At 38.4% G+C, this 12,124-nt stretch overlaps 1 protein-coding gene across 2 annotated transcripts in view; it reads left to right on the top strand.

The window, feature by feature from the left end:
• The window catches only part of NBAS (NBAS subunit of NRZ tethering complex), a 585,536-nt gene that overhangs the window by 119,680 nt on the left and 453,732 nt on the right, over positions 1-12,124 (top strand). For both annotated transcript variants that reach the window (XM_077153236.1, XM_077153235.1), the window contains exon 12: positions 9,738-9,866. In XM_077153236.1, coding sequence (XP_077009351.1) covers positions 9,738-9,866 — 129 coding nt within the window. The remainder of the gene's footprint in view (positions 1-9,737; positions 9,867-12,124) is intronic.

Genomic DNA, 12,124 nt, shown 5'->3' with positions numbered 1-12,124 from the left:
GGAACTAGCAACACAACAGAAAAAGATATAAAATGTTAATATAGAGAAATGAAATAAAAGTAGTAATAATAGTAAAAAAAAAAAAAAAAACCCTAAAGCTCAGATGCAGCTTCATTCAGTGTTTTAACATGATTACTTTACAATTAGGTATTATTGTGCTGTCCATTTTTGAGTTTTTGTATCTAGTCCTTTTGCACAGTCTGTATCCCTTCAGCTTCAGTTACCCCTTGTCTTACCCTGTTTCTAACTCCTGCTGGACTCTGTTACAAATGACATATTTCAAGTTTATTCTCGAATGTCCGTTCACATCAGTGGGACCATACAGTATTTGTACTTTAGTTTTTGGCTGGACTCACTCAGTATAATATTCTCTAGGTCCATCCATGTTATTACATGCTTCATAAGTTTATCTTGTCTTAAAGCTGCATAATATTCCATTGTAGGTATATACCACAGTTTGTTTAGCCATTCTTCTGTTGATGGACATTTTGGCTGTTTCCATCTCTTTGCAATTGTAAATAACACTGCTATAAACATTGGTGTGCAAATGTCCGTTTGTGTCTTTGCCCTTAAGTCCTTTGAGTAGATACCTAGCAATGGTATTGCTGGGTCGTATGGCAATTCTATATTCAGCTTTTTGAGGAACTGCCAAACTGCCTTCCACAGTGGTTGCACCCTTTGACATTCCCACCAACAGTGGATAAGTGTGCCTCTTTCTCCGCATCCTCTCCAGCACTTGTCATTTTCTGTTTTGTTGATAATGGCCATTCTGGTGGGTGTGAGATGATATCTCATTGTGGTTTTGATTTGCATTTCTCTAATGGCCAGGAACATTGAGCATCTCTTCATGTGCCTCTTGACCATCCGTATTTCCTCTTCTGGTAGGTGTCTGTTCAAGTCTTTTTCCCATTTTGTAATTGGGTTGGCTGTCTTTTTGTTGTTGAGTTGAACAATCTCTTTATAAATTCTGGATGCTAGACCTTTATCTGATATGTCATTTCCAAATATTATCTCCCATTGTGTAGGCTGTCTTTCTACTTTCTTGATGAAGTTCTTTGATGCACAAAAGTGTTTAATTTTGAGGAGCTCCCATTTATTTCTTTCTTTCTTCAGTGCTCTTGCTTTAGGTTTAAGGTCCATAAAACCGCCTCCAGTTGTAAGATTCATAAGATATCTCCCTACATTTTCCTCTAACTGTTTTATGGTCTTAGACCTAATGTTTAGATCTTTGATCCATTTTGAGTTAACTTTTGTATAAGGTGTGAGATATGGGTCTTCTTTCATTCTTTTACATATGGATATCCAGTTCTCTAGGCACCATTTATTGAAGAGACTATTCTGTCCCAGGTGAGTTGGTTTGACTGCCTTATCAAAGATCAAATGTCCATAGATGAGAGGGTCTATATCTGAGCACTCTATTCGATTGCATTGGTCGATATATCTATCTTTATGCCAATACAATGCTGTTTTGACCACTGTGGCTTCATAATATGCCTTAAAGTCCGGCAGCTTGAGACCTCCAGCTTCATTTTTTTTCCTCAAGATGTTTTTAGCAACTCTGGGCACCCTGCCCTTCCAGATAAATTTGCTTATTGGTTTTTCTAATTCTGAAAAATAAGTTGTTGGGATTTTGATTGGTATTGCATTGAATCTGTAGATCAGTTTAGGTAGGATTGACATCTTAATTATATTTAGTCTTCCAATCCATGAACACGGTATGCCCTTCCATCTATTTAGGTCTTCTGTGATTTCTTTTAGTAGTTTTTTGTAGTTTTCTTTATATAGGTTTTTTTGTCTCTTTGGTTAAATTTATTCCTAGGTATTTTATTCTTTTAGTTGCGATTGTAAATGGGATTCATTTCTTGATTTCCCCCTCAGCTTGTTCATTACTAGTGTATAGAAAAGCTACAGATTTTTGAATGTTGATCTTGTAACCTGCTACTTTGCTGTACTCATGTATTAGCTCTAGTAATTTTGTTGTGGATTTTTCTGTGTTTTCTACGTATAGTATCATATCGTCTACAAACAGTGATAGTTTTACTTCTTCCTTTCCAATTTTGATGCCTTGTATTTCTTTTTCTTGTCTAATTGCTCTGGCTAGAACCTCCAACAGGATGTTGAATAATAGTGTTGATAGTGGACATCCTTGTCTTGTTCCTGATCTTAGGGGGAAAGTTTTCAGTTTTTCCCCATTGAGGATGATATTAGCTGTGGGTTTTTCATATATTCCCTCTATCATTTTAAGGAAGTTCCCTTGTATTCCTATCTTTGGAAGTGTTTTCAACAGGAAAGGATGTTGAATCTTGTCAGATGCCTTCTCTGCATCAATTGAGATGATCATGTGATTTTTCTGCTTTGATTTGTTGATATGGTGTATTACATTAATTGATTTTCTTATGTTGAACCATCCTTGCATACCTGGGATGAATCCTACTTGGTCATGATGTATAATTCTTTTAATGTGTTTTTGGATACGATTTGCTAGAATTTTGTTGAGGATTTTTGCATCTATGTTCATTAGAGAGATTGGTCTGTAGTTTTCTTTTTTTGTAATATCTTTGCCTGGTTTTGGTATGAGGGTGATGTTGGCTTCATAGAATGAATTCGGTAGTTTTCCCTCCGCTTCAATTATTTTGAAGAGTTTGAGGAGAGTTGGTACTAATTCTTTCTGGAATGTTTGATAGAATTCATATGTGAAGCCGTCTGGTCCTGGACTTTTCTTTTTAGGGAGCTTTTGAATGACTAATTCAATCTCTTTACTTGTGATTGGTTTGTTGAGGTCATCTATTTCTTCTTGAGTCAAAGTTGGTTGTTCATGTCTTTCCAGGAACCCGTCCATTTCATCTAACTTGTTGTATTTATTAGCGTAAAGTTGTTCATAGTATCCTGTTATTACCTCCTTTATTTCTGTGAGGTCAGTAGTTATGTCTCCTCTTCCATTTCTGATCTTATTTATTTGCATCCTCTCTCTTCTTCTTTTTGTCAATCTTGCTAAGGGCCCATCAATCGTATTGATTTTCTCATAGAACCAACTTCTGGTCTTATTGATTTTCTCTATTGTTTTCATGTTTTCTGCGGGGATAGCTTCAGCCGGTTGCGCAGCCGGGCGGTTTCGGCTCCAGACTTCGGGTGGTTCGGGGGGCGAGCTCGCTGGGATATAACCTGTGGTAAGCCGGGCCTGCTCGCCTAGTGTGGCGAGGGGTCTAAAGGACTTGAGCCAGAGGCCAATTAATCAGTACAAAGCGTCTTTATTGTTACATGGGACAAGCTTAGGTACCGAAGCGGCTCAAGTGCGCTAAAGACCCCGAGGCTACAGGGAGCTGAGGTTATATACAGTTGCACAAAGGGAGGAGTAGGGGAGAGGGTAGGGGGTTCGGAGAGCCAATTACACAAGCTAAAAGGTAGTTGCTAGGCAAGGGCAGCAGAAGATAGCTAGAGGCAAGGACAGAATAACAAGAAGGCTTGTAGTTTTGAGATAAGCTACTGAGACGGGAGGTTACTGACGAGAGGGGGAAGGGAGAACAGTGAGTTAGGCTACAGACATGAGAGACAGGGAGAGAAGGTAGAAATGATTGACAATTTTTAAGTATGACTAGGCTCCAATCCCTGAGAAATATGCCACATTTTCAATTTCATATATTTCTGCTCTAATCTTTGTTATTTCTTTCCTTTTGCTTGCTTTGGGATTAGTTTGCTGTTCTTTTTCCAGTTCTTCCAAGTGGACAGTTAATTCCTGCATTTTTGCCTTTTCTTCTTTTCTGATAAAGGCATGTAGGGCAATAAATTTCCCTCTTAGCACTGCCTTTGCTGCGTCCCATAAGTTTTGGTATGTTGTGTTTTCATTTTCATTCACCTCGAGGTATTTACTAATTTCTCTTGCAATTTTTTCTTTGACCCACTCGTTGTTTAGGAATGTATTGTTGAGCCTCCACATATTTGTGAATTTTCTGGCACTCCGCCTATTATTGATTTCCAACTTCATTCCTTTATGATCCGAGAAAGTGTTGTGTATGATTTCAATCTTTTTAAATTTGTTTTAAGACTTGCTTTGTGACCCAGCATATGGTCTATCTTTGAGAATGATCCATGAGCACTTGAAAAACAGGTGTATCCTGCTGTTGTGGGATGTAATGTCCTATAAACGTCTGTTAAGTCTAGCTCATTTATAGTAATATTCAGATTCCCTATTTCTTTATTGATCCTCTGTCTAGATGTTCTGTCCATTGATCAGAGTGGTGAATTGAAGTCTCCAACTATTATGATATATGAGTCTATTTCCCTTTTCAGTGTTTGCAGTGTATTCCTCACGTATTTTGGGGCATTCTGGTTCAGTTCGTAAATATTTATGATTGTTATGTCTTCTTGTTTAATTGTTCCTTTTATTAGTATATAGTGTCCTTCTTTGTCTCTTTTAACTGTTTTACATTTGAAGTCTAATTTGATGGATATTAGTATAGCCACTCCTGCTCTTTTCTGGTTGTTATTTGCATGAAATATCTTTTCCCAACCTTTCACTTTCAACCTATGTTTATCTTTGGGTCTAAGATGTGTTTCCTATAGACAGCATATAGAAGGATCCTATTTTTTAATCCATTCTGCCAGTCTATGTCTTTTGATTAAGGAATTCAGTCCATTAACATTTAGAGTTATTACTGTTTGGATAATATTTTCCTCTACCATTTTGCCTTTTGTATTATATATATCATATCTGACTTTCCTTCTTTCTACACTCTTCTCCATGCCTCTCTCTTTTTTCTTTTTGTATCTGACTGTAGTTCTCCCTTTAGTATTTCTTGCAGAGCTGGTCTCTTGGTTACAAATTCTCTCAGTGACTTTTTGTCTGAGAATGTTTTAATTTCTCCCTCATTTTTGAAGGATAATTTTGCTGGATATAGGAGTCTTGGTTGGCACTTTTTCTCTTTTAGTAATTTAAATATATCATCCCACTGTCTTCTAGCTTCCATGGTTTCTGCTGAGAAATCTACACATAGTCTTATTGGGTTTCCCTTGTATGTGATGGATTACTTCTCTCTCACTGCTTTCAAGATCCTCTCTTTCTCTTTGACCTCTGACATTCTAACTAGTAAGTGTCTTGGGGAATGCCTATTTGGGTCTAATATCTTTGGGGTGCGCTACACTTCTTGGATCTGTAATTTTAGGTCTTTCATAAGAGTTGGGAAATTTTCAGTGATAATTTCTTCCATTAGTTTTTCTCCTCCTTTTCCCTTCTCTTCTCCTTCTGAGACACCCACAACACGTATGTTTGTGCGGTTCACATTGTACTTGAGTTCCCTGATACCCTGTTCAAAATTTTCCATTCTTTTCCGGATAGTTTCTGTTTCTTTTTGGAGTTCAAATGTTCCATCCTCCAAATCACTAATTCTATCTTCTGTCTCTTTAAATCTATCATTGTAGGTATCCATTGTTTTTTCCATCTTTTCTACTTTATCCTTCACTTCCATAAGCTCTGTGATTTGTTTTTCAGTTTTTCTATTTCTTCTTTTTGATCAGCCCATGTCTTCTTCATGTCCTCCCTCAATTTATCGATTTCGTTTTTGAAGAGGTTTTCCATTTCTGTTCGTATATTCAGCATTAGTTGTTTCAACTCCTGTATCTCATTTGAACTATTGGTTTGTTCCTTTGACTGGGCCATATTTTCAATTTTCTGAGCGTGATCCGTTATCTTCTGCTGGCGTTTGGGCATTTAGTCAGATTTCCCTTGGTGTTGGACCCCACAGGTTGAAAGATTTTTCTGTGAAATCTCTGGGTTCTGTTTTTCTTATCCTGCCCTGTAGGTGGCGCTCGTGGCACACGTTTGTCTACGGGTTCCACCAGTGGAAGTTGCTGTGGGTCGTTTAACTCTGGAAAACTCTCGGCGTAGGGGAGGTTCGGCAGCTGAAACGTCTTGGAAGAGTGCCAGCCGGCCCGGGGTTCCGAACACGGGGAGGGTCGCTGGCCGCTGCAGCACGGGAGAGCGCCCGATTGAATTTCCTAGTCGGCCCAGGGCACCAAGCGTGGCGGGAGGTTGCCAGCCGCCGCAGCCTGGGAGTGTGCACTGTTCCCAGCCGGACCGGGGAGTCACGTGTTTGGAAGGGACCCCCGGTCACCGTTCTCCGCAGTCTGGGCATTTCCGACCGAACTCTCTCAGTTGGTCCGGGGGGCCTCGTGTGGTTGGGGCGCCAGGTGCTGCGGCCCAAGGGGATTGCCTGCCCAATTCTGCCAACTGGCCTGGGAAGGAGGAAGGGAGGGACTTCGGCCGCTTGCCGTCCTGCCCGGGAAAGCCTGCTCCCCTCGGTGATCTTACCGAAGCTGTTTCTCCCAGAAAGTCAGCCCTTCCAGGATGGCGTACGCCGTCCCTTTGATCTCCGTCTTGGCTCCGGGACCTGCTCTGTATTGTTTCCACTCCCCCAGTAGTTGTTCTGGAGGAGGAAAGGTGAGGGTGACAAGGCTGTCGAGACCGCTGGCGAAGGAGCCGGTGAAGGCGGAAGAGGGCACGGTGGTGGTTGGAGAGCCGCCGGAGCAGGAGGGGGAAGAGGGGAGAGGAGGGCCGGTGGACAAAGACGGGAGAGGAGGGCGGGCGGGTCTGCTGCTGCTCGTATATTTGAGTATGGTTAAGAGAATAACTTTTAGGTTGTATATATGTTATTGGAATAATAGATAAAGTTAAAAAAAAAAGTTTAAAAACAAAGCCTTTAAAAACAAACCCTTAGAACTGTACAACATAAACAGCGAACTTCAGTGTACTATAGTTCAGAGTAGAATTATAATATTCTTTATCAGTTGTAATAGAGGTTTCACACGAATGTATAGCTTTAATAATAGTGAGAATGATGTGTGTGAAGAGCAGGTTATGGGTCCTCTATTTTCTGCATGACTTTTCTGAAAACTCACAACTTCTTTAATAAAAAAATTAAATAAGCAATTGGTCATATTATTGACAGTCCCTTCCAACATGAAAAAGTTAGAATGACCATAGCCCACATACTCCTAAAGAGTGGGATAGAAAGATCAAAGGTCATGGTAGAGTTATACAGAGAAGGTAGGGTTTACCAAATGAATGTGATTGCTGAATCATTAAATTAATATCTCTTTTAGTCTTCAGTATCTTAGAGCCGCTAGAAGTAACAACCTAAAATTGTCGCATTGTAACCCATACGAAAGTCTGAAATCTGATCCACTACCAATTGTTGCACCGTGGTTTGAAATTTATTACTTTTTGTCTATATGTTATTTTTCATGAAAAAAGAAAGAAAAAAGTCAATTGTGGTGATAAAATATTTGTTCCTTCTAGCCTCATATTCTGGAGCAGCTCAAAGGAAAAAAACTGAGAGGATGGCATGGTAGCCTATGACAAACTCTGGACTCTGTCCTGAAACTTCTTGAAGAGTACTCTGAAAATTGCTGCTTTTTTCTTTCTTTGCTTTGTATATATGTTATATTATGCAATAAAAAAAGTAAAAAAAAAAAGCAATTGGTAACATTTTAATTAATACATTTCTTAAGTTTCTAGAAAAGAAGACTTAAGAAGGGGAGGGAGGGAAAGAAGGACAGAGCGAAAAAAAGGAAAGAAGGAAGAATGAAGGAAGGAAAAATGAAAAGTTAAATGGTGACTATTCATTTTATTGTTTTCTTGGTCACAATTTTATTAAGTTATTCTCACTATTTAGTATATATATCTATAAAACAAACAAAAAAGAAAGTAAACATCAAAACTGTCATTCTAAAACAAAAAAATTAAAATATTTATTGCCAGGCAAATGACACAAAACAAAGATTCGTGTATATATACGCTATCCCTGCTTTCAGAGCACTTTAACTGAAGTTGTTTCATGGAGTATTTGTATTGCTTGGGAGTTTACCTTACAGATTATAGATGAAGAGATAGTCAGGTGATGTCAGGTGATGAAGAAATAGGTGGTGAAGACAAGAAGTGTACTCAACCATAATGTCCAGTAAGGTGCATACCTGTGTCTTCTAAAGTGGTGTGGGCCCTGATTGTAGGTGTAACTGGTGTGCAGGGGAAGTGACCTGGACTGGCATGAAGACATCTGCCTTCCAGTTCAGGTTCTGCTGTGGACATTTGAGTCATCTTGTGCAAGTATCTTAGCCCTTCTGGTTCTATATGTCTTTCTCTGTAAAAACAAAGGGTTAGCTTGAGAAACCTGCAAGTTTTTTAGCTAATAAAAATCTACCCTTCTGAGGCCCATGCTACATAAAACCATGAAGCTTATTGACTTTAAAGTCATGAAAGTAAAATGTCAGTTCCTTCATCTTCTACTCCTCCCGTTATCTCCATCACAGAGGAAAGGATATGATATATTTAATTGTTGCTTGAAATCGTTTCATTTACTGCTTTATTCTCCTAGGCCTTTATATTCTGGGGTTTTGAGACAGACGTTTTAAGTCTGGCAAGTCCTTGTGAAGAAATTAGAGGATGCTAATCTTTTATCTGTCTAGTCTTGCTGTAATGCTCCCCACCTCCTAGAACTGTTCCATTCACTCTTGATGGCTATTGTACTTTGTTCATTGTTGATGTGAGGTTTAAACTCAAACGCTTCAGAGGTCAGGCAGATGATATAAATTAGTGAGTGAAAATGAACCAGGTGTGATAATTTTTTTTTTTTTTTTTTTTAGTTTATTTATGTTAGTTTTTGGTTCTGCAGCTGATATTGGCCTTAACCTTGAGGTTACTATCAGTAATGATGAGAGCTTTGGCCAATTGGAAAGCTTGTGACCCTGCTGAGTGGGCATCTACTACACAACTACCTGATGGTCATTTGTGTGATAGAGGTCTTGTGTTGCCAGATTTTCTAAAAGTTCAGGAGAAATATGGTTGTAGGCTCCCATTTTCTGGTTCCCGTTTCATTCTTTGTAAGTGCGATACCGTAGACACAGTCCTGGAAAAAAAAGGTTTGAATGGGAAATAATTAGATGTCCAGTTAGTGTTTCTTTGATTCTTCTGCTTCTGTTATCACCTGCTTGTAAGCAGGTGATGTCTCTGTCTGTATGGTTTATCTTATTGTGCCAACTGAGGAAACCTGGAATCTGCTAGGAAAGGACTAAGGTTATTTAGACTAGTAGGACTGGACAAACCAGTCTTCCTCTGTGTACTCTTTGATTGGTCATATAAAATTAGTGTGAGATTTCTCTGTTCTCTGGCAACAATTGGATTCCTTAAATTGGATAGTTTGACAACAAATCTGGAAAATCATTGACATTAATAGTGTACTTTTCCCCCTTGCCTTCCTCTCTTCCTGTCACCCTTTGACTCTTTGTTCCTCCATCTAATGTTCCTTCGTCTCTCCCTTCTCTTCCTTTCCACAGTATGAATTTTGAGCTATCCATGATGATAGCCTATTCCAAGCATTGTGCTAATGTAGAATCTTATATAGATAGGGGCTCAGATTTCAAGGAGTTCACAGTCAGTCAAGGCCAATCTGAAAGGCGTTGAGAACTCATATTTATTGATGTGTGATATGATGGAATATTTTTTTAATACTCATGTCTTTGGGTTTTGGATTATGTGTAAATTAACTATATAGCAGGTAAACTTTTTAAAGACAGGATTCCTATTTCTATATGCTATGGCATATTTATAATGTTGTGAAGCAGTTGGAACCCTTAATTAATACAAGTCATTTAATAACACCTTGAAGAGTGTTACTTAGTCCTGGAAGTGTTTTCTATTAGGCTGTAAGCTCCTTGCGCTGATTTTATTGTAATGTAATTTTTTGTAGGATGGGATCTTTAAGCTGAGCCTTTCTCCACATGGGACACTCCTTGCAGCCATTCACTTCTCAGGGAAACTGAGCATCTGGGCTATTCCATCTCTGAAACAACAGGGGGAATGGAATCAAAATGACCAGGTATGTCTCTTGGTTTTGATTATTCTTAGCACAATATTATCTTAGGGAGAGTACTGATAATACTAACTTCATGATGTTAATATTTTACTATTGCACACATTTATTATTTATTCTTATCATTGCTAAGCTATCCTATTCTTTAGTTAAATTAAAATTTTATCAAGGCAGTAGGACAGATTAAGAATGGAGTAGCACTGTGTACTGATTTTAATTTGTATTGTAATAGTCTCTGTATACTTAGTGTAATTCGATCAGGGAGCTCTCTGTTTATTTCTGTTTTGTCATTCCAAAACTATAGAATGGAGATGTTCATTTTTTTCAGCAGAAGTCAACTCATATTATCAAGAAATTTGGAGGGAACTTCTATGAAAACATATAAAATAAATATCCTACAGGGCTCACAATTCTTCTGAAATCTTGTAATGTTATTATATGGGGTTTACTTAAGGCTCTAAGCGAGTTATCTCTTCTTCACTCTAAAGGTGGGTAGTAAGACAGAGAGAAAGATGGAATGGTTTGTTTTTGGAATATGAAATGGAATGATGGGTTTTTTTGATGTTTTGTTTTTTGTATGCTGTATGGCAGGGGTCACATTCCATTCTTTTTCTGTGTGAGTATCCTGTTACTATAGCACCATTTGTTGAATTTTTCTTTCTTTCTTTGCTTAATTGTTTGTTTTGGGAAGTGCATGGAAATGACAGGTTTTAAGGTTTAAGTAATTTAGTTGCTTAATGGAATAAATATCTGCATCTATTGTATTTAAAATCACAGTAGGAAGAGAAACAAAAGAAGAAAAATCAACTACAATACAAGACCAACAAAATATAAATAAAATTAAATAAGAAGGGTAAAGTTTGCTCACCTAATTGTGATATATTGATGGTTTTAGAAAAAAAACTTTTGCCAGGTGGGCGAAGTTTATTTTGTAATTATTATTATGATTACTTTGCATTTCAAGACTTTAAATATTAGTATTACCCCACTCCACATTTTGTTATAGGCATTTTTTAATACCATTTATTTTGTATTATCAATCCGAAAAAACATAACAAGCATGAACATTCTTAACAAACAAACATTCCGTGTATGTTATACAATCAGTAGCTCACAATATCATCACATAGTAGTATATTCATCACCATGATCATTTTTAGAACATTTGCATCGCTCCAGAAAAAGAAATAAAAAGAAAAAAAGAAAAAACTCACACATACCATACTCCTAACCTCTCCCTCTCATTGACCAGTAGTATTTCCATCTACTCAATAGATTTTAAATTTTGTTCACCTATTTTTTCTATACCCCTGTGTTAGTTAGATTCAGTTGTCAACTTGGCCAGGTGAGCATACCTAATCTTCTTGCTGCGGACACAAGCCAATGGTACATGAACCTCATCTGTTGCTAATTACACCTGCAGTCAGCTAGGAGGCGTGTCTGCTGCAGTGAGTGACATTTGACTTAATTGGCTGGTGCTTAAATGAGAGAACGCAATGTAGCACAGCTAAGCAGCCCGGCATTCCTCATCTTAGCACTAGCAGCTCAGCTCAGGCCTTTGGAGATGCAGAAAGAAGTCACCCCGGGGAACCCAGGGGCCTGGAGAGAAGACCAGCAGAGACCATCCTGTGCCTTCCACGTAAGAAAGAACCTCAGTGGAAAGTTAGCTGCCTTTCCTCTGAAGAAACAACAAAAGAAATCCCCTTTTATTAAAAGCCAGTCCATCTCTGGTGTGTTGCATTCCAGCAGCTAGCAAACTAGAACAACCCCTTACCACTCCTGTTGGAACCCAGGGGCCTGGAGAGAAGACCAGCAGAGACCATCCTGTGCCTTCCACATAAGAAAGAACCTCAGTGGAAAGTTAGCTGCCTTTCCTCTGAAGAAACAACAAAAGAAATCCCCTTTTATTAAAAGCCAGTCCATCTCTGGTGTGTTGCATTCCAGCAGCTAGCAAACTAGAACAACCCCTTACCACTCCATTTCGTTGTTCACTAGTATTTATTTATTTATTTAATGTCTTTTTCATTTTTTTTTGTTCACTGGCGTTTAAATCTACTTAATTTATCTTAACATTTGTTCCCCCTATTATTTAGTTGTAATCTGTATTTTTTACTCATCTGTCAATATTGTAGATAAAAAGAGCATCAGACACAAGGTTTTCACAGTCACACAGTCACACTGTGAAAGCTCTGTCATTATACATTCATCTTCGAGAAACATGGCTTTGGAACACAGTTCTACAGTTAGTTTCAGGCACTTCCCTT

The sequence above is a fragment of the Tamandua tetradactyla genome, chromosome 3 (assembly GCF_023851605.1).
Source record: "Tamandua tetradactyla isolate mTamTet1 chromosome 3, mTamTet1.pri, whole genome shotgun sequence".
NCBI classification, from domain to species: Eukaryota; Metazoa; Chordata; class Mammalia; order Pilosa; family Myrmecophagidae; genus Tamandua; species Tamandua tetradactyla.
Note: the sequence above shows the minus strand (reverse complement) of the source record. Positions and strands in the feature narration are given on the sequence as shown.